At 39.4% G+C, this 23,597-nt stretch overlaps 2 protein-coding genes and 1 non-coding gene across 7 annotated transcripts; all 3 read right to left on the bottom strand.

Moving 5' to 3' along the window:
• Positions 1-405: 405 nt before the first annotated feature.
• Positions 406-7,686, bottom strand: LOC112281587 (uncharacterized). Of its 5 annotated transcripts, none has more exons than XM_073533535.2 (16): positions 7,371-7,686; positions 6,222-6,341; positions 5,887-5,978; positions 5,243-5,356; positions 4,828-4,932; positions 4,548-4,619; positions 4,005-4,117; positions 3,733-3,903; positions 3,285-3,353; positions 2,905-3,007; positions 2,533-2,604; positions 2,307-2,407; positions 1,901-2,018; positions 1,596-1,655; positions 1,261-1,371; positions 406-895 (listed from the first exon to the last, which is right to left on the bottom strand). In XM_073533535.2, the coding sequence occupies exons 2-16, from the start codon at positions 6,316-6,318 to the stop codon at positions 800-802; spliced, it is 1,494 nt and encodes a 497-aa protein (XP_073389636.1). In that variant the 5' UTR covers positions 6,319-6,341; positions 7,371-7,686; the 3' UTR covers positions 406-799. The 5 variants fall into 5 exon arrangements, with proteins under 5 accessions (XP_073389636.1, XP_073389637.1, XP_090106104.1 ...); XM_073533536.2 differs by having other exon boundaries at positions 6,222-6,344; positions 7,371-7,649; XM_090249978.1 differs by having other exon boundaries at positions 5,915-5,978; positions 6,222-6,344; positions 7,371-7,642.
• Positions 7,687-9,342: 1,656 nt separating this feature from the next.
• TRNAP-UGG (transfer RNA proline (anticodon UGG)) lies at positions 9,343-9,414 on the bottom strand. The gene has a single exon. It is a non-coding gene; the product is annotated as a tRNA-Pro (tRNA).
• Positions 9,415-10,043: 629 nt separating this feature from the next.
• Positions 10,044-12,078, bottom strand: LOC112280872 (beta-carotene isomerase D27, chloroplastic). The gene is made up of 4 exons (XM_024516777.3): positions 11,819-12,078; positions 11,580-11,681; positions 11,112-11,228; positions 10,044-10,963 (listed from the first exon to the last, which is right to left on the bottom strand). Exons 1-4 carry the CDS (start codon positions 12,038-12,040, stop codon positions 10,652-10,654), a joined length of 753 nt encoding a protein of 250 aa, XP_024372545.1. The 5' UTR covers positions 12,041-12,078; the 3' UTR covers positions 10,044-10,651.
• Positions 12,079-23,597: the final 11,519 nt, after the last annotated feature.

Raw genomic sequence — 23,597 nt, 5'->3', positions numbered from 1 at the left:
CTATATTAGAATGAGCCTATAAGATATACATTATATAGTTTATTAGGGACCAATGCGCTTACCTTGGATTGCCCATAAACTTGGCAACTTAGCCAACAATAAAAGCAATATCAAGCAATATAGATCAAAGGCAGTAGTCCATAATCAGATTGATCTTCTACCCTTCCATTACACTACACTTTTCAAAACTAATAACTAAACTTATTCCCATTACTTGTGTGTGCAAGTAGCTGAAAGATATGGAGGAGTCAACATAAGTCATTCGGCTGGAAAACAAAATAATTTCCAAAATGCCATAAGGACGAAATCGACTGCAAACAGAGAACATAACAGCTTCATAAACCAGATTTCCTCCTCAGCATTGACAGCACTTCATACAGAGCACAATTGTAAGCAACACAAAAATTACGTATAAAGCAAGCTAAAGCTCCTCCACGCCCATTCAAAAGCGTGTGAAGACCTCAGCATGAGACCTAAATAAGGTAAAAGCTGATGAAAATACAAGCTAATAGCAGCCCGCGCTGAAGCACCCAGATACACACCAAGGATGGGCCTGGATGTGGAATAGAAAAACCCATTTTACTACACTTGGGAGAAAGCTGAGCAGTGGTTGTGTTGTGCGCTGGAACAAACTACGGTGCGTTGCGCATTTACAAACACACAAACCTGTCCAAAACTACTTGTCAGAGAATATCACAAGGAAAATTTCCTCCTCCAAGCCTGCAGTTATTCCAATGCTCTTACAAAACCCTGCAGCCTTCATTGAATCTCGATAGGGATAACATAAAGCCTTTTCTAATCACCGGCTTCTCCGTTCAACAAGCTCATCGGTGGTTTCACCTATAGCGTCGTTGGCTTTTCTCAGAGGTTGATGCGAGTACTTCCCGTTCACATCCTGCACAGTTCCGTATCAATGGCAACCACTCAGCACCATTCCCACCCTGAGCAAGTCCGAACCTTCCTCGCTCAACATTGACCATGACATTTCAAACCAACAATCCCTAGTTCTTTTTCATGGTCTCTGCTCGTAACAACCAGATATCCTCCAAATCATGCAACAAGTAAAATCGACAAACGCGACCGACTACAGCAATCCGGTTCGCATGAAGACCTCCAAAACCCAAGACCTCAAACTTCGCCGATGGATGCGCCAAAGGCACCATCACCCTGGATACAGAAAATTCCAATAACCATGAAGTTTCCAAACAACGTCACGACGAGCGCTGATGTGAACGTCAAGTTCCGAAAACTGAGGCTTACTTTCGTTATGATCTGCAACTTTTCCAGCTTCTCTAGTGCATCTTCTACATCAAAATCGCATTTCTCACCAAACTTTGTGGCCATCAACTCCTCGCACCGTTTATCCAATTCCTGTTTCACATCACGCGTTCCGGTTGTCAACTCAGCCGGACCAACAGTGCAGTGTCTCTCCGTTCGCATGCCCGCATAATCACCAGCTCCGAGAGGATTGCAGCTTAGACACCATGCTTAGGTTTGGACATCGAAATAACATGCAAATATACTAACTAACGTATACCGACTAACCAGACACGCACGAGCATTCCTCCAGTGGGCTCCCTTGATTCATCACTCACCAGATCAGTAGCTTTGCCTTGGCTCATTAACACAAAGTAAGCCATAATCACTTCCTTCACCTGCACAAAACAAGCACTGTCATTCTCTACCATCACGAGTTTGAGCCCAACGCATAGTCATTGCCCTCAACCCTCGCATTCGACATGCAACCTTTTAGGATACCAATGATCATCTAAAAACGCTCTCATACGCAAACCCGACTCTTCATTCAAACGCCTGTCACAATCGATAACATGCCTACACACAGCTATTTACAGTGATCGCACCCCACAAAAAACGCCCCGCTTCGTGACAAAGTTCACACCTCTTGCTGGATGACATCATCGCATAGATGGAGTAGAGTTCCCCTTCCGCTATCGAGCTGCTTGTCATACAAGGATTGAGTAATAAGATTCTGATACGCCTCCAGATTGGCATGGAACCTGCAAACAACTCCACCCAGGCTATCAGTAACGTCCTCATTTTTCAAGTTATCCAACTTCCTCCTACCAAGTTGTAACTCGCTGCTCATGAGCCCGTCCGTTCCCACCCATCCTCTTTGCGCCTTCATTTCTGGCGACCACGCACTGGTGGTAATTTGAGCACCTAACTATCCAACGGTTTAGAGAGATCATCTGGCATTGAGGAACAACGCACACGGGATGGAAGAACAAACATTCCATAATTACTTTAGTCATACAAAATAAGTTCTGGATTCAAACAGTGCTCACGTGAAATATATCTTTGCAATGTATCCAATTATGCCACCCAGGACTGCAACTAGCACCCATACGTCACCTTTCCCCGATTCTGTCGATCCAATCAAGGCAACCTGCGCACCATTCACGCAGCTTAAAACAGATGCTTCTGTCCAGCCCCAAAGTGTTCTGTACCACCACGTGACAACCATATCATGGAAGAGTGCCGAGATCACACGTGATTGAAGGTCAGGCTTACCAGGCCAAGAACTGCCGATATAGTTAGTTTCACCCAGTCCATAGGTGTCAAACCTGGATTCTTCTTCTCAGGCTGCAATCGCACACACGAGGTTAACTCAACCGGTAGTGAACTAATAAGCATGCGCTAATTTAAAAGCAGGACGCCCTCCATACTGCGACTCCAAGGGCGACACAGCCCAACTTAGTCAAGAGCGAATCAAGCGACAGCGACAATCACCATTGCTCGGATGTCACCCAAATCTGAGAGACCACTCTTCAAGTCTTGCAGCATTCCAGGAATACGCAGTCCCACAATGCAAAATACTGCTTCCATGACTAGCTCTCAGGCTTGCCGCTAACTGTTATGAGCATACGAGTATCGACAACTTACAAGAACAAGCTCCATGTCTGCCATAGGAATATTTCGAAAATGCCGGATGTGAATGGCTCTGTCTCCCAGGGGATCAAGGATGTGGTGTGGTTTCGAGGCATTCCTGCTCATAGGAAAACCCACATCAAAACATATTTCCAATTTCACTGTGGTTTCGCTGAACCCAATCCTCCTCAACAAGCAAACTCCTTCGCATTTCCAGTTCTAGACACAGAAATATAACTCCATACAGCACGATCGTTCCAGATCCCAACCCGATGCACTCAAAATGTGAAGTCCAGCATTGAAACACTTGAGGCTCTCAACATGGAGTGTTGCCCTTCCAACCACCCTCCGCATCGCAGTTTACCGTATGCCTACTAGTATTCTGGTGCACTTACCGATAAACCACGATCATACGGTCGAATGTGGGCTCCTGCACTGTATTCTGAGTGAACAGATTCTTGAAACTGCGTCACGACCATCACACTTATGTAACGTCTCATCTTATAGCTCTCAATCTCATGTGATCCGATCACCGGAACAACAACATGCGATCCTCGACATCACCAATGCCCGTTTCCAACAAGTCTCTGCACTCTCATGGAAACGAGCCTCCCCGTACCAAAACAATCCAGCATGACACCAAAGACAGAATCCTGATTTGAACCCCACCCTGAGAGTCTTTGAAGCATTGACCACTATGTCAGCCAACTATAGGCGACATCGTACATACAGCAAACTCGACTTTCCAATAGCAAGGTATGCACTTCAGCGAATTCCTGCAGAAGGACTCCAATATAAACACTTGGCGTTGAAAAGTGAGGTACCATGGCCAACTCTCATCACCTGAGATCCATATTTTGTATTCGAATACGTTCAAACCGAAGCTCGTTGTTGTCAGCTCCTGGAGCCTTCTCCTCATTCTGCGCGCCGTCTTGAATCCTCTTCTCCCCTTTCGATCCCTTTCTCGACAAAGAGTGTAGGTTCACAGTTTCCTCAGTCTTCACCTTCCGCAGCCTGGTGCACACACGGATGCGGGGTCAAACAAGCGAACAATTATCGTGAACCCGAGTCTGACATCGTGCGCTTCGAATCCACAGATGGTAAGAACATCACACCCCAACTTTTCGAGACCCCAACCCCAAGTGCGTTCAATGAGGAGATCCAGCTTGGGCATGATGAAATAATCTGTGGTTCTGTCGATTCCAATTCCGCGTCGGAAAATTACGTACTGCAACCAAACGATGGCATCAAGGCGTCAGATACTTTTACTTCTCTTTTGATTTTGAAACCAAAAATACACAAACAAAAAGAAAACTCGATGGCGTATTCATACACTCAAAACACTTCAACACCTGAACTTCTTCCACCACGTAAGGAACCAAGTCCGACACATCAATGCCTCTAATCAAAAGCATCTGGAAGTGAAGCCCACAAACCCGTTGTTCCAAACAACCTGCCACGGGTCCAAACATCCTCTTCGGCGAGTAATTGAACACCAGTGACCAGTCTACGTTCATGAACTGGGAGACCTACCAACAAAGTACACTCACATCGAGCCGAGGAATACAACTCAAATCGCATGACGACCATTGCTTACCTATCGAAAGTCTTCACACTGCCTCAGAGAATTACTTTAAGAACACGAGTTTCAAAAATACCTGATCCGCATAAGAAGGCACTTCATCAACTTTATTCTCCTTGAAATATGTTGTAAACAACCTCTTGTCCAACTGCAAGGGTCAAGGGTCAAGATTCAGTAACGAAACCCTGCGAATCCTCAATTCCATGAAAAGCATCGCTTTGCAGAGGCGCACCGCCCAACGAATCCCATGAACTGATTTCAGAAACTGCTATCAAAGCGTTACACGATATGCTGCGACACTCATGGTGGACAGCACACCCAACTCATAATCTAAAGGCTTGCTTTCGTTGAAGCACCTTGAATTTGTCAACCGCAATCGGCATATTTAGAAGGTACTGGCCTGACTGCGCCAGTTCTACCTCGGCATCGTTCAGTATTTGAAAGTTGCTCTTCTCCATTACCTACTCGTCACACCAAAGGTGCACCAAGCCAAGTCAGCACACAAATCTCGCTGCGACCGTGTCCATCCATCACAACCTTCTACATTTGGACCTCATCTAAAGGCAACAGCCAGTACACTACATCATGTTCTGTACGGTTCCTCGCAGATTTGGACGCCTGATACATGTCCAAGCATTACACCCGAAACTTGAACGAGGAATCTAAAACACAACAGTGAAAATGAATAACAAATCGGCGTGTTCAATATTAAACACAACATGCCGACAATAGTCGCGGTGACAGTGGAAGAAGCGGGAGCAGAAGATGCACCTGGAACAAGATTTTCAGGAACCGCTGCTCCATCACATCCACCTTCGCCGGACTGAGATGCAACTGCTCCAACTTCCTCCGCCCGTGGATAGGATCGAATAGTGAATACAGATGCTGCGATATAAATGTGGGGTGAAATCAGACCAGCGGTTTCCAGACAGAGATGATAGCAGGTTGTCAACGTCATCGCAATCTCAACACCTAAACACTTTGTCGTTCACAGGCTACCGTGGTTGGACAGCATTGTGATCACTGTGCATCAGCTCATCATTGCATGATCAACTCAGTCATACATGTCAGGCTTCATACATCAGCTCAGGACGGGACGACAAACTCGTGTCCCCTGCCAACCCTCAATTCCTACTTCACGATGCAGGCTTACGAATGATTATCCTTATCCACCCAGTGTAAAGATCCATACACTTCGTCCCGATCCACAAATTGAGGTCAGCGACCCGACAATTCATTTTGTGTAATCGTTTCGACACTACAAGCCAATGCACATCGAGGTTTGACTGCGTCCGTAAAATGCGCACAGTGATTCCATAGCTTCTTGTACACACTACGACCTCGAGCATACTATAAATTGGAACAAGACTTGAAGCAAACAGCCTGCATTTGCTAGCAGGAAACCTCTTTCTCACATTCAAGTCCTCAAACTGAAGGTTGTACCAAGCACGTATGGTGGATTCAACTCGTCTGCACAGAATTCTGAACTCCGTCCTCTCATCTGGCCCTGTCAACAATCGTGGACAAAAATGAGCCAGGAAGGTCACAGCCTCCTCTCAGTGCAGTGCACACATATTTCAACCACCATTCACGCCTGCATGTAAGGGAACTGTTCCTACTTGAAATTTGCTCAGGTTCATGGAAAAAGTCGACAGAGTCCGAATCACCACATGGTAAGGCGTAGCACGCCAAATCCTTGCAAAGTCCAAGCAGCGTCTACTAGGAAAATGTGAAGTCGTGAAGTACGCACCTAGCAGATGGAGTAAGCCATCTGTGAGCTTCGTCTTGGAGATGACAATCACACTCTCCCTGTCGATTTCCAAAATGTCCTTCCGCGTTTGCATCATCTTGGCTCAACCAGTCCAGACCTCTGCTGCCAACACGGCGAACAAGTGTCACATGATGCACAGCAATAAAAACGTGTGAGCGAATACCGGCTCAATCTGTAGATCACTGAGCACGTGTTGTTATTGCATGCAATTTACTGTGTCCATGGAAAGACCCACACCCCGTCACTTGCAAACTTGGGATATGTGTAGACGCTGGCGCAAATACCGAGGCCACTTCGATGTGGAGGTCAGTGCAGGCATTCCATCAGAGAAGGAGTGGTCGCTCGGCATAATTTCGCTTGCTCAAAAACTTCGATCCAGATTGAAGACAGCCATTGATGCTCGTCCTTCGTCAAAATAAAACTACAAAAACATCACTCTGTTCGGAACGATCCCCCAAGCAGCGAACAGAAAATCACACACGCAGGTAGCCTTGCGCTGGGAATCGCTCCGCAACCAGGAAGAGCAATCTCGACCCTCAGAACGAAAACGCGATGCAAATTACACCATCGGAAAAAGCAACTTTGGAGGCGCTACGCCCGGTCACTGGATCTTCATCCCAGCGACCAAATTTCGAAAGTCGGGATCACTTGCGCTTGTCCCAGGCGTGTGCAAATTGACGCTGATACGGTCATTCCAAATCCAAGCAACACCTAACCACAAAATCGCGCAATCCCTCACTTGCGAAATCCCGTCAACCGTTGACACGGGCGCACTCACGATTGCCAAGGCACGCGTCGGAATGCTAACGTTCTCCAGAACGTATCTCCACCACAAACACGACGCCAATGCGGCCAGGCTCATACTAGAATGTCTCGACGGCATTGAAGCATGTTCAGGTTCCCGACATCTGGCAGCACAAAAATCCTACAGCTCTCACGAATTTCCACGACAATCGCACAATCCAGCCCTGAGAGCAAAAAAGCAGCACGACGCCAACATGCCGACGAATTCTCACCTGCAAAAACCTTTCCGACTCACTCGAGATCCAACAAATGTCATGCAATCATAAAGATCACCGACCCGTGGGGAGACTCTGCCGTCTACCGAGCAGGGAGCGACTCACATACCTCAAGCAGCTGAAGATTCAAACAGGCCACCAAGGACGAGCAGGAGTGCTGGAAAGCTCGCCGCTGCGAGCGGAAGGGCGCTCGACTTCAGAACGAACACAGCGAGGGACGCGACTCGCGCAGGAGAGGCGTGGACACTGGCGAGAGGCAAGGGACCATGGTCACATGAGAATGGGGGCCGCGGAGTGGCGAGGCACAGCCATGGCCAGCGACAACGACGACGAACAGGGAGGGAGAGGGAGAGAGGGCGAGGGAGTGAAGGCCAGCTCGGATGGACCGAGCTGCCAATCTACCGAAAGCACCCGCTCCCTACAACCTATCCGGCGTGTGTTGGCTACCGGGGGAGAGCAGCACCAGCACTACCACGCAGCTTGACCTACCACCTAGATGGACCTATCCCCCTCCCTCTCTCCCACCCTCCGTCATTCCTTCCGGTACTCTGTCTTTCTCTCGCGCTCTCTCTCTCGCTCTTGCTCTTGCTCCTGTTCTTACTGCCCACTTTCCCCCCCTCCTGCCCCTGCCGTGCACCCACATTTTCTCGTACACTTTAGCACGTATACTTTTTCCCGTATAATTTTGAACAATGTCAGTGAAGTTTACGAAGGTGGTACGGTGCAATTGATTTTTGAGTCGATTGTCTGCAGTTCTAGCAGCATGATGTGTTTTCTCTTTATGTTTTACGTACATTCGCATTGTAAGTTTTTTAATTTAGTTCTGTTATCTTGTTGGTATCAAATTGAACGTGCATATTGTTGTGACAAATTGGTCTTCTGTCTGTACTCTTTCAGTTGTTACAGCGTTGCTGTTTGGTTTTGTTTGTGTATTTGGCTTGCTGAGATACTTGTTAATGTTTCACATGAAGGGGCAAAATGAGTTTCTTTATCGGTATTTGTTCTGTTTCTGGTTTTAGATCATAGAGCTGGTGCTTTCCTGTATGCAACGAAGTTAATTTCCTTCTCCTGCAGTTTTAATTGTTTAATTTGGCTCATGAAATTTTATTATTCTTGTGATCAGAGTTTTATTGTTCAAGTTAGGGTAACAAGTAATCTTTTGAGGTTGATCAGCATATATATGAGCTGAATATAGTTTTTTTAGTGATTATGATGTGTGTTTTTTTTTGATAATCACAAGATATCCATGAAAACACTCATGAACATGTTCAGTACGAAGTGATGTTTTTTCAGTACCGTGTGACGAGTATTATTTATTGCGTTTAGGATAAATTATACACACATTTCCAATCTATTAGGTTTCCAAGTATTGAATGGTTAGATTGACTGACCCATGTGGGAAGATATAATATATTTTAGTATTTCAGTTATTTTAAATATAATATATGTCACGTTTTGCGTAGTATACTAGTAATAATAATGAAATAAAACAGCTCTACATGCAAACTTAAAGTTAACAAATCCACACATTGATACTGTTCCCACAAAAAGGAGAAAAAGGTACGAGGAAAAAAATTTAGAAATTAAAACACACAGAAAAATAGAGTAAACAAGCAATGTGTTGACGTCCAGTGACACACCAATTTGACCCCAGAACCGCATCCTGGTTCGGCTCATGAGCAATTTTTGGCACTAGGTGGCAAACATCCTTGTCACTGCAAGCGGGAAGAGCACTGTGCTGTCCACGGAGAAGAGACGATGCAGGTAACAATTCAGGTCGGCAGTTCGTTCCGCCGGAAATACTGCGCACAGGTAGAATACCCAACAGAATTAACAAATGGCTAATCGGATTTCTACGGCGGCGTTCACATTGAACGTTTTTTCCACGGCATGAACAATCCGAGAATTTGTTTTCTCTTGTCTGCAGCAATTGATAGATGAAACAGGGGTCGATCGATTAAACTGGTGCTATTTATCAAGCGAAGATGACACTCCAATAATCTTCCTCTCTGTCCCGAAAGCCTGGGTTCAGCATGTAACGCCAAATTAACAAAACTCGAACATACCGCTTCCATGAGGGAGGGGCACTGCGAGAATCGAACTCGCGACCTCTCGCACCCAAAGCGAGAATCATACCACTAGACCAAGTGCCCGCACATAGTACTCTAGATTCTCCCGAATTTAAATCAATAAAGAAAAACGTTCAGCTTTAGGTGAGTTTTCACGAGTGAATATTTAATTGTCGGTATACGTCAAAAGAGATTGCCACAACAGTTTGGATTACTTTCGCCATTCTGTTCATCGCTTCTGTCACATCCAGCTTCCGCCGCTTTTGAGAAATAGTCGTTTTACCACCTTTTAAGCTGATGATGCCGCCATGGTCAAGGCATTAGTAAAATCGAATATTGCTAATTAAGCGGCTTACTTACGCTTATAAAAACATAGACGGATTTATTACGTTCATTTGTGAACGGAGAATAATATTATGGTGATTTAGATAGGGAATATGAAAGGTATATACATGAATAATAAATATGATACAACCATAAGTACAGTTATCTATTATTTTTCCCATAGCATCATTAGCTAATGATTAACAAAACTTAATGTTTGGAATAATATGCAAGTTAATACATTTACTAGGTACAACTATGAAAGCTTACAAAAGATTCGAAACGAAGACAAGGCCCCAAAGTGATTGAGCCAAACAGTTATGAACGTAGATGTTAGTTTCTGATAAAAGAAAATAAAGCAGTATGAATATGTTGAATAAATGCAAGGATGGCGATTAATACAGTTTTATTCATATCGACTAAAAATGTTTTCCACAACTTCCAAAAAAACCCAATTTCTTCTACACAACATTGTGTGAACAGGTGGAAATTCTAATATAAAATTATAACTACTGTTACTGTTATTTTTGTTATTATTTGACGAAAGCTTTAATAAAGTAAATCTTCACACAGCATAAGTTGCTCTTCAACTACTAGATACGCATGCTTCTAGAGTTAAATACATCTTACTGTCTGAAATCACACTACAGGTAGTGGTATGATAGAGAATATCATGCAGGTAGGTATGGATTCTAGGGCTTCACAACTCTACAACAGAAAGGTGGCAGTTGCGTAACTATAGGTGCGGTTGGTAGGCAAAAGATCAATGAATAGCATTCGTTACATGTGGAATAACCCCAGTTCACTTCAGATTACAAAGCTTGTCAAGTTCTCTGAAAAATATATACTTTGTAGAACGATGAGTTTTTTAGACTATGTTAGGGTCTGTGAATGTGATGCTTAACACATCATGCTCAGGATGTGTGAAGCCGTCAACTGTAGTAGTTTGTTTTTCACCGACACAGCTATGAGATGTTCACAGAATTGGGTTGTGCAGTCACCTAAGTTTCGGACACACCTCTGAGGCTTGACTTGACGTTGGACAATATGTGGTGCAACACTTTTGCTTGAACACCAGGTCGTCTTCGAATGCAGGTGGAGTTTGTCCGAAAATCATCAGACAGCTCATGTCCTCGAAGTTGGGCTCCATTGTCAAAGGCATGCCGAGCTCCTTCGTGAAGAAGTATTGTGTGGGCATCTTGCATGAGTTCACACAAAGGCCTGTGCACCCGCTGGTTTCGAGGTACCGGCATTTCTGGATTTGGACGCCGCTTTTCATTGGTTTATCGTTTACCGACACCTCCACAACCTGCGTAGCATCACCAAGTACAACTGATCAACCAAACAGCGTTAAATGGAATCTAGAAACAAGGTTCATATCTCCAGTATATCTTGAGAAAAAGCAATGGAAGGGTGACAGATGCGGATTGTAGTGTAATTTGGAGTTGCGTGATAACCTCACAAGGGCCGACAAGCCATGAGAAGAAAAGCGGCGTGATGCGGGCGTTAAGCTCAGCTCCCCAGTCTGAGTATGGGAACAGCTTTCGAAACCAGTCTGGCACTTTTGGAAAACCCTAGACCCAGAAAGACAAAGAGGACTGCAAATTAATTACGTGAATTCATCTCTTTGTCGTCAGTAATAAATGTCGTGCCGGTTCAATTAGACTCTTTCTTGGTTTAAACAGCGGCATGTAAAGACTAAAGGCAGGCAAGTGCTTCCGCAAAATTGAGAAGAGTAATGCGAGCTTGACAAAGTTATATATGCCCCGCAAAGCTTCAGAAGTCTTCCAAGCAAAGGCCCCGCACGTAGGTGCATGTTCTCGAACATAAAAACCGCAAGATTATTCCTACCGTAGAACAGCTAAAAATGCACAAGCAGCGAAGTGAAAATAATAAAAGAGACGGATAGGTAAATTGTGTCTTACTCGAAGTACTGCGGCTTGTTGTTCTGCTGCATTTTTGTTCCTCGCCAAAGCATGCGAGACTTCCACCATCCCCTCGTAGCCTTCTTCCCAGCTCCGTGGTGACTATAATACGCATTTGTAAATGGAGAAATGTTACAAATCATCTGGTGAATAAGAGGACTTCCCCCACAAGACCTCAGTTGGAACTAAGAAAGGATAAGCAAAGTCATGTACAGGCAATTCCAGAACAAGAGCCTAACCTGCCAGCCTGCGACTCTGCCGAAAGCTTCACGGCATCCGTTGATGAACACGAGATCGGTAAAGGAGTCCTTGTACTTCCGCCTCTCTCCTTGGATGCCTGGTTCATTCCGCACTTGTGCACATTGCACAATTTGTAACTTTCTACCACTACAAATGGGTTCCGGACGAATAGAGCAAAACGGCAATGGCGAAAAACATGGAGCCAGCGCGACTACTGCCATGGCTAATTGGAGATTCAATCCACAACAGTGTAACAACAAAGTCGTTTAATGCAGTCTACGAAGCGTCATCGGGGTCCATATCTGCCAGAGACGGAAGTCGGTGCAGAGCATACTTTTCAGGACCAATCTTTACAACGGAAGTGAACACGTTCCCTCAGATAATTGGGTCAGAGCAAATACGCAAGCAACACGAGAAATCAGGATCCCAAGCACCCACTATCACCACCCGAATCAACAGCTCCGTTGTAATCACAAAAGACGCTCAACACCCTACAAGAGAAATAGAGGCACGACGGAGAGACTTTCCAATCGAATGTTCTGTGTGAACCCAAGAGAAATAGAGGCACGACGGAGAGACTTTCCAATCGAATGTTCTGTGTGAACCCAAGAGAAATAGAGGCACGACGGAGAGACTTCCCAATCGAATGTTCTGTGTGAACCCACTTCAGCATGCCAATGCAATTGTTGAGAGCATTAAATGTTGATGAGAGCATTAAATGTAGCTTGCTCTCCCTAAATATTTACTGTAGTCTACAATAAATACTATAGCTACAGTAATTGGAATGTAGCCGAGAGGAACTGTTTATCCCCTTCTCTTCTTATATATAAGACACAACCAAACCAGATCAATAGATTTTTGTGTGTGAAGCTCTCTCTCCTAAGAAACCTTCTTGTGTGTATTACTTACTATTACTCTTGTGTGTGTGTGCATTACTTATTACTATTCTTGTGTCTTTCTAAACATTCTCAACACCTTATCACCATGACTCTCTACGACACACTATCACAATTTTTTTTTGCTCTAGTCTTGACTCTTCAAACCTGTTGCTACTCTTGCTTCTTATCTGATTCATGATCTTGCTGCACTTCTTGCTAGCCTCTCATACATTAGCTACTTGCTTATAGTACTTACTCCATTCTTTGCCCTACTTGCTTAGAATACTTGCTCCAGCCCAGCCTCTGTGTTGTGCCCTGCGCTTAGTGCCAAATAGCTGTCATTACTAACCGTCAACTATCGCTGAACCACCATTAACCTCGCCGTTGCCATTGACCGCCAACTACCGTTGATCCAGTCGCTACCACCCTACCGCCCGCCACCGTCGCCACCCTATCATTCTACCGCTGCCGCCTTGCCATCGCTGCAGCTTGCTGCCGTTGTCCTACTATTGCTTTGTTGCCACAATCCACAACCTTCTTTAAAAATAAAAAATAATAAAAAATAATAATAATTATGATTTTCAAGTTCAAATTTATCATTTTATTTGACTTTATATTATAAGGTACATTATACTCAACTTTTCTATTTGATCTTGTATTTTCTTTATAGATTTATTTATAATGAGTGCTTCAACATCTTCAACTACTTCTACTATGGTTCCAACTATAACTAGTGCATCCTAACATTTTTAAGCTCTTTTATTTTCACCATCGATTGTGGATGGAAACAATTATCTATTATGGGCAAAAATGGCAAAAGCAAATTTATTTGCAGAACAACTCTCTGATGCCATTATGTTTGAAGAATCTCCTATAATAAGTATTTCTATTCTTCTTGCTATTCATTGGAAAGTACTTCTTCTCTTTTGTCGTCATCTTGTACTTGCATTATAACATCAATATTTGAAAATGGAAGATCCTAGAGAACTTTGGAAGAATCTTAAATCCAGGTTTGATCATCAAAAGACCATTTTCCTTCCACACGCATGTCATAATTAGACACATTTACATGTCTTGGATTTTCCAATTTTAAATGCTTTCAATAGTGAAATATATAGTATTGTTTCACAATTACGATTATGTGGACAAAACATCTCTGAAGAAGAAATGATTGAGAAAACTCTCTCTACATTTCCTCCTATATCTGCTATGCTTGTACAATAAAATAAGAACATGAAATTTGAGAGTCATTTTGATCTCATGTCTTATCTACTTCTTCTGGAGAAGCAAAATGAGCTACTCTTACGCAATGCAGAAGCTCATCCTATTGGAATCATAGTTCCAAAATCTCATGCACTTAATATTTCAAAGTCTAAGAAAAAATTATATAAACATGGAAAATATACTCATAAGTATCAGGGTAGTCATAATCATGACCATTTTTATCCATATAAAAAGAATAAATATTCTACTATTAATTATAGTAGAAAACAAAAATCAGAGATGCATTCTTATTATGAGTGTGGAATGATTGGACATTTAGCACATGTATGTCATACTTCACAATATTTTATTAAAATGTTCCAAAAAAATAAGAAACTACAAGTTGAAGCTCATGAAGTTCATACCATGGATGCATCCATGGATTCAATTGGTGCTGATGATTTAGAGACTTATATGAATGACAAAACCTCTAATGATGAACCAAATGATGTGCTCATTGATTCTGCAACAACACATAGTATCTTACGAGATAGATAACTTTTTATTAAAAAATCTTCAACTTGGCAAACTAAAAATATGATGTCTATGGCTGGAGCAAATGCATTTTGTTTTCAAGAAGATACATCGATGTCGAGGTAGAGAGAGTTTGCCTCAAGAAAGCGTTGGGCTATTGGTTGACACTAAATACTCAATCAAGTCTAAGATATAAAAATCCAAGTTTATATATATAATATTTTTCTTTTTTGGGCAATTACATCAAAACACAAGCCTAAGTATCAAGAAAACATCCAAATGTGTGATAAAGATCTTAAAACCTTATATATTCTTTTGAGAGATGTTTTTCGAACTTCAATAGCTCATATCTCACGATCGGATTGTCCAAAAAATCCTTAATTTTACATTAAGTACTGATATACTTTCAAAAACTTTCAAAAAAAAATTCAACTGCAAATTTGTTATGGATCTTGAGATATCGCCAAAACCCTAACAGTAGCTTTAAACCCTAGCTTACTTACACCTGCATGCTAATTTCTTCATATCTCACAAAATAAGTATTTAAATACAATAAAACTTTGATCTATAGCTTTTTAACTTAATAACTCACATTTATAGAAGTTTTGAGCCAAAAATTCGTCCAGAAACTCAAGATATGGCTCCAACCATTACTATCAACGAAATGACTCACTTACTGCCTTTGAATTACATGTGCTGTCTTCAATGCCCTATAACTCCTTCATTTACACTTGGAATTAATCAAACAATATATATAAAGTGTAGCCAAGAAAGTGTCCTCTCCAATTCTAGTCGTAGATCTTTCATTGCTCTCTGTATGCATATGTTATGCTTCTAAGGATGACAGTAGGTATAGATTTGACACCTTAACTTTGAACACTTATATCTCCTTCAAAAAAAACTCGAAATCACACACACTCTTCACCCAAATTTTATCCAAAACCCTGAACTTGTTGATCCTAGCCTCCAACGCTTGAATGACTTCGAAAGAGAAACCCTAATCTCTAATAAGGCCTTGGGCAGCCTCCTTCAAGCCCATTAGGCATGGCCTTTGACCAATAGGAATGAAGTTCTCCATTTGTTGCCTTTATCCAACCATGCCTTGCTTTCATCCCTTCCAATAAGCCTCCTATTAGTTAAGATTTTCTTCTTTAGGCTCTATACTAAACATTTAAGTCTTACAATTGTTTTAAATGTTATAATCAAAAAAGATAAAACTCAAAATAAAGTTTCTTAAATCCACTCTCTTTAAATTAATCTATTAATCATTCTAACATATATCTAGATTTATTAACATATAATATATTTTAACTAATTTTTACATACTCTAAGCTTTTACAGTACGACAGCGATGGTAAAATTATCTGGGATTTCTATCATAAAATGTAAACATGTGATGTTTACACCCTCAGCACCTTGGAGTCTAATCAACCTCTAATGATGAATGACAAAACCTCTAACGATGAATCAAATGATGTGCTCATTGATTCTGCAACAACATATACTATCTTGCAAGATAGACTATGGAAAATTAAAAATATAATGACTATGACTAGAGCAAATACGTTTTGTTTCTAAGTGAGAATAATGATAGTAAAATTACCTACAAGTGGGAATAATGATAGTAAAATTACCTACAAGTTCCATCATAAAATATAAATATGCGATGTTTGCATCCTCAGCACCTTGGAGTCTGATTAGCTACCGAGATGTATGTATCAATAGTTATCACCTCTCAATCATAATTTTAAATAAAAAAGAAGTTTTGGTTCTTACGAAGAATCATAAAATTGTTGAAAAAGCTTTTGCTACAGAAAATGGTTTATACCAAATTATAATTGGGCCTCCCATTACATTTAATTTTGCATCATCTATCATAGAGAATCGTGCTTCTCTCTGACATGGATGATTGGAACATCCAAGATCTACATTATTTAGAAAGATCATTCTATGTATAATTGGCCACAATTTAAAGCATGTAGATGTAGACTCCATGAAATTATGCCGTGCAAGCATGCAAGGTAAGATGATTACTTGGCCTTCAATTTGGAAACTCCTATAAGAATTACCACTAATGCTTAAAAGATTGTATGGTAATATTTGTCATCCTATTAATCCAATATCGGGACCATTTCATTATTTTTTGGTCTTTGTTGATGCATCACGTAAACAATCACATATTTCATTATTATCACATCAAAATATGGTGTTTGCCAATCTTATATCTATGCTTATTTGTTTTCAAGCACATTTTTCTGATTATACTATAAAAATATTGCATATGGATAATGCAAAAGAATTTGCATCAAAGTCTTTAAAAGACTATTGTACTGTAAGAAGAATTGACTTCATATATTGTGTTTCATATGAACATGTTCAAAATGGACTTGCAGAGTCATTTATAAAGCATATACAACTCATTACCTAGCCACTCTTCTTTCACACAAATTTACTTGCATCTATGTGGGGTCATGTAGTTTTACATGCTGCAACATTAATATGCCTCCGCCTTTCTTTTCTTGAAATTGTTCCAGCACATGAACTCATTTTGGGTCATGTTCCAAATGTATTTCACTTACAAGTATTTGGTTGCCGTGCTTGGATTCCAGTACCAAAACCTCAATGGCATACCATTGGAGCTCATTGAGAAGAAGACATATGTGTTGGTTTTGATTCACTAAGCATTATTCATATTATTCATCCATCAACTGGCACATTATTATGTCCACATTTGTAAATTTGCCGTTTTGGAGAAAATATATTTCCATTTCTTCAAGGAGGAGTATTAAATCAGCAAAGAAATAAAGTACTTGTATTTGAAGCACTAGAAACATTTACAATGAATCCCGATTCTTAAGACATCTTTCACTGAAATTGAAGTTGCTAAGATTTTATATCTAAAACGGATCGCAAATGAAACACCTGATGGCTTCAATGATGTATCTAGAATTACAAAAGTTCTTATTAATGAGGCTCAAAATGCACCTACTCAAATTGCAGTGCCACAGACTACAATACCTCAAGTTATAACAACAACAACTAAAAGAACTTGTGGACCAGATAAGCAACCACATAAGAACAAAGCTATAATATTGAATAATCCTGTTATTATTTCTCAAGAAATTGCCACTCATCCTGTAGGACCATCAATTCATGATGATATATTCATGCATAATGTACCTTCAATTCCTGTGAAAAATAATTTTGGAATTGGAAGGAATAAGAACAAGTTGAATAAAGAATTATTTATTATGTATTGTGCTACAAATGATATTTGGGACAGACCATCTATTACGATAGATGAATTATTTGTATATATGTTTATAGAAGCCCTTTCATACAAAGAAAACAATCCTTAAACCATCGAAGAAGCGATGCATCCCTTTGATTGGTCAAAATAAAAAACTGCTATTGAAGAGGAATATATCTCTTTGCGTAAGAAGAAAGCCTTTGGTCCAATTGTAGACACTCTTACATCTCGCCCTATGGGATATAAGATGGTATTAATATGCAAGCAAGATGCTCAAGGTCAAATAACTCACTATAAAGCTTTTATTATTGCTCAAGGATTTATTCAACAATTTAGCATTCATTAGGAATCCATATATTCTCCAATCATGGATTCAATTATATTTTGATATATTATTGTGGTATTAAACTATATATCTAATTAACTAATGGCTACATGGCGATGTTCTATAGGATCTTCGATATGTGTTGACTTTGTAGGACACATGCCTTGACTTACAAGGCAAGTTTTTCTATGTATAGGCCACATAGTTAGCTTGGTCTTCAAGCTAACAACATGTGTGGCACATGGCCAACTTGTTGACCACGTTTGTAATCCAAAAGGTCAATTAAAGACACCTATAAAGTCAAAGCAATATTTTTAAAGCTTCTAAGAAGCTTCCATAGAAAATAATATAGAATTAACTTACTTTTATCTATTTTTATTTACTTCTACCTATTTATACTTGTAATTATTTGCTTATATACGTATGTCCGAGACATTACCCTCTCTTCTAGGAATGAGTTGCACAAGGAGTGGTCATCATATGTTGAGAAAATCTATGATGCAATGAATTGTATTCGCTACATACTCAGATCTTTGTTCTCTTTGAAGATGATTGATAGGGCCTCTCAACCATCGATAGTGTTCCATACCTGGGTGGAAAGACCACTTAGTTATTTAATCGTTGTTGAGGCCTTCATAACTTCCTTCAAATAAAATATTTTGAACATTGTTAGGAATTGTTCCAACCTCTAGTAAAATCACCAAACATTGGGAGTCCCTTCCAAAGTCATGATATCAAATGCATTGTATCTTTCCATCTATTCGAGGAAGAACATGTCATTCTTGAAGATCTTCATCTCGATTGCCTCATCTTAAAAGATGTGACAATTGTAATCTCTCATCCGGCAGGTCAGCAAACAAAGGCTCTTGAGTCAAATCCACTGGTTGTTGGTTCTCCATCTCCTCAGTGTCATAACTATAATGAAGCTACAAATAAGGATTGAAAGTAGAATCTTATCTTGCCTAAATCTTGTTTCTTTTATAAGAAAGGTTTTCATCTTAATTTTGATGAATGTCATCGATGAAAAGCCTCTACTACCTTTGCTGCATTTGCAAGATTTTTTACTAGCTCCCATGTGCGTTCACTAATATCATATCCACGACAATGGACAAGATATTTCAATTTATTTTGGCACTACCTTGAATCTAAGACTTCTTTCACTTCAAACTCTTTATTATTGTCCACTTCTAAAGGAGGAAGTAATGCTTGTCTTCTTTTTAGTATGTCCACTGTCTTATATGGTTCAAGAAGAGACATGTGGAATACTAGATGGATTTTCATTGACTCTGGTAGGTATAAACAATATGCAATTGGATTGATTTGTATAGAAATAGAAAATGGTCGAAGCCTTTGATGGTCCAACTTGTCATAAGGACGAATCGTCTTGATATTGTATTGAAGTAACCATACCTTATCATCCATGTGGAATGGTGGTTGTTCCTTTTGATAGACATCCGCATTGACTTTTTGTTGTTCTTGAGCTTCTTTTAATTGTGTCTTCTTCATTGCATGTAGCTTTGACAAATGATTTGCCAAATCTTTTGTCGCACAATTATCAACTTTTGAAAAGTCAAAAGTATCAAGTCATGGATAATAACCATAATTGGCAAAGAAAGGTGTTTGTTTTGTAGAAGAATGTACAGTGTTATTGTAAGCAAACTCTACCAATGGCAAAAGAGTTCTCTAATCATCTTGTTGGTAGTTGATGGTACATCTTAAATACTGCTCCAAAACTTCATTAACACACTCTATTTGTCCATCAGTTTGAGGATGGAATGTCGAAGATAGTTTTATATCCACTTTTAGAATCTTGAAAAGAGTCCACCAAAATCTTGATACAAACTGAGTTCCCCTATCTGATATAATATCCTTGATTAATCCATGATAGCGAAAGATATTGTCAAAAAAGAGCTTAGCTGTTTCTTCACTTGTGATGGATTTTGTACATGGTACAAAATATGTAATCTTGGTAAAACAAACTACTATCATAAATATAGAGTCATAAGAACTTGAGATTGGAAGATCCGTGATGAAATCCATAGAAATAGAAGACTATGGTTGTTCTAGAATGGATAATGGCTAAAAAAATCCATAAGGTCGATGACAAGGAGTTTTTGATCTTGAGCAAATATCACAAGATTGTACAAAATCTTTGACTGCTTTCCACATTTGGGGCCACCAAAAATCCCTGCATATTAGTTCCAAAGTTTTATTGTATCCAAAATGTCTTGCTTTTGGAAAGTCATGACGAGCTTGAAGAACACGTAATCAAGTTTCACCTTCTCGAACATATAGGCGTCCCTCAAAATATAGTAGATTTTTTTTGAATTCAAACTTGGAAGTATCATGAGACTTTCAAGGATTTTCTTTAATATCACGAATAAGAGGATCAAAAGACATACTTGACTGAACTTGCTTAATGAAAGTCAAATCAATAGTTAGTGTTGATTTCATTGCTCAAAAATGAAGATGCTCTAGCTTCAAGAGAATTGTCCGTTGTTAATCAAAAGCAGCATCTCCTTCCTTTGGTACAAAGTAAGATCATCTAGAAAGTACATTTAACAAACCTTGTTGTTTTTCTAGTCGATAAGTGATCTTGAATTTGATTCTTGACAAAGACATACTCCAACGAGCTTGGTGACGATTCAAAATACATACTGACATAAAATATTCAAGATTCTTATGATCCGTATACACAGTGATTAGGCTAGAAGCACCTTCTAGATAATGGCACCATTCTTGAAATGAATCCACAATTGGAAGAATTTCTTTGTCATGGATCTTGTAATTGACATCGATTACTAAAAATTTTCTAAAATGAAAAGCTATTGAATGAAGTTTATCATTTGTTTCTATTTATGACAATACGGCATCCAAAGTAAAGTTTGATGCATCTGTTTCCATAAAAAATGGCTTAAAAAAATTGACGCTATATAAGATTGGTGCAGAAACAAAGGCTGTCTTCAAAGCTTCAAATATTACTTCCGCTTCTTGATTCCATTGAAGTTTTTCTTTACAAGTCAAACGCAAAAGTGGAGCTATAACTTGAGAAAAGTCTTTGATGAAGATCCAATAGTAGTTGGCATATCCCAAAAAACATTGGACATCTCTTGCCGTTGTCATATTACGTATTGTTTTGCTCAAGAATGCATCATGCACTTAGTTGTGGAAGATGAGATTATGTTTCACAAGTAGCCAAGAAACCCTAATAGGTTTCATCCATGCGAGAAGAATATAATCTGAATTTCAATTCAAAAATACTTAAAACACTCTTCTTAGTAGTCTTAACCATACATAAAGCCCAATTACCTTGTTACTTTCATATTTAAGCAATTTTGATTTTTTTTCTTGTAAACCTCAATCCTAATCAGTGAGCTTTAATAAGCTGTAACATCCAATACAACCGGCCACTTGATGTGGAATTTTGCATACAATTGCCAATGTAAGTCTTCTAAATGCTCAAGAATTTTTAGTCCAATCCAACGTACAGACTGTGAAAAAACCTCCAAAAATTGCACCAATATCACTTGGCCGCCAACTTGAAAAGTGAAGCAAAAATCCGAGCAATGATTTCTCCTTCACCAACCATTAACTTTGTTTAAAAATTGGTGTGTAGCTTTATCTTTAAGTCTTCCAATACTATCCCAATTTTCACCTTAATCCGACTGATAGATCTTTAGATATCATATAAATCCTACCCAGCCTCTAATTACCAACTTTTGAAACCCTCTTGTGCTAAAAACTAGATATCTCTAATCCATGCCATTAGATTAGCACAAAAGTTTTTATACACTTAGCACACCTAATAATCCAAATAATATCAAATTTTGAATAGTAGATGTCATGCCAATTGCATGAACTAGCCAAAATTGTTAGCCCTAATTATATTATATAAAACCCAAATCACTAATACAAACCTTGACTTTGAACAACAATTTCTAACTCTTCTAAAATCCTCTCAAAACATTTCTTATGTTTCTAGAATGAACTTTAAGTTAGCTGTCAAATCCTAATCTCTGATCTTCAAATAAAACCTTATTTTACCCTAGGCCGTCGTTTCAGTGGCCAGAGGTCTGATTTCGACCCTGTCTCACAAATGGTCGACCCCCGGGTATCAATCTATCCTATCCTAAGGATTTTTTAGCCCAATCCTACTCTCAGCTGAACCCTAGTACCAAATATACTAATTATTTACCTCTTCTAATCTGATTTCATCAATTTATGGTCTTTCTAAAGTAGTAGAAGAGTCTCTACAACCTAGAAGGTAAAATTACTAACTAACCTTCAACTTACTAATTATTAAGATAAGAAAATAACCTAAGAGGCTTTTATAAAAGCCATGTTTAGATATCTCAAATTATAATTAAATTAAAATAATTATATATTAATTAAAAATTCAATTTTGATTATAATTTCACAATATAGGAGTATTACATCACGACACCATTTTTGGAATCTTCCAATCTATAATAGTTTGAACTTTCTTAGGATCCATCATAAGTCCATCATTTGAAATACTGTATCCTAAGAAGTTGACTTGATTAGTGTGAAATACACACTTTTCTATCTTGGCATAGATTCTTGCATCTCTTAGTTTTTGTAAAACACGACGAACATAAAGTTCATGTTCTTCTGTATTCTTAGAATAGATTAAGATGTCATCTAGGTAATAGACAACAAAATCATCTAAAAACTCCCAAAAGACATCATTCATTAGATGTTGGAATGTTGTTGTTGCATTTATAAGTCTAAAAGATATGACGTTGTATTCGAAATATCCATACCTTGTTCGAAATGCAGTCTTTCATTCATCTCTTTCTTTGATGCGTACCAGATTGTATGTTCCTCGTAGTTCTATTTTTGTATAGATCTTAACTTGATTCAACTGATCAAAGAGTCTAGATATCAAAGGTAGTGGATACTTGTTCTTGATGGTGATTTTGTTGAGTCCTTGATAATCAACACACATTTGCAATGATCCATCTTTTTTCTTCTCAAATAAAATTGGAGCTCTTGCTAGAGATTTGGAATGGCATATGAAGTTCTTGACCAAATTGTCTTTAATATACTCCTTGAGTTCAGCCAATTCATTTTGTGATAAATTATAGATTGGTCTGAGTGGCAGTTGTGTCCCTTCTTGAAGGTCAATTGAGCAATCATAGGAACGATGTTCTGGAAGAATATCCACATTTTTCTTCTCAAATATATCTTGAAAATCTTAATATTGGCTTGAAATGCCACTTGAAGTCTTTTCACTAATAGAAATAGGTGTGGCATAAATGACATAAGGTGATTCTTCTTTTGCAACATGCAAGAAAGCTCTTGCATCTACAAATATAAGTTTAATTTTACTAGAATTATGACTTTCTACTTGATTAACTACGCTCTTAGTTATACTTTCAAAAAAATCAAGACTACGAGAAGTCCAATCTATTTTAAGGTTATATTTTTCTAGCCATGATAAATCTAAAATGACTGGATTAAAGGGAGATCTAATGATATTAAATGTTACAAAGCTACTATGACCATTAGTTGTTACTTCTATAGGAAGGGTTTTATGAGTATCATCTGCTGAAGACAACGGAAGA

The sequence above is a fragment of the Physcomitrium patens genome, chromosome 4 (genome assembly GCF_059467195.1).
Source record: "Physcomitrium patens ecotype Gransden chromosome 4, ASM5946719v1, whole genome shotgun sequence".
NCBI lineage: Eukaryota > Viridiplantae > Streptophyta > Bryopsida > Funariales > Funariaceae > Physcomitrium > Physcomitrium patens.
The sequence above is the reverse complement of the archived record's forward strand: the minus strand, read 5'-3'. Positions and strand labels throughout refer to the sequence as shown.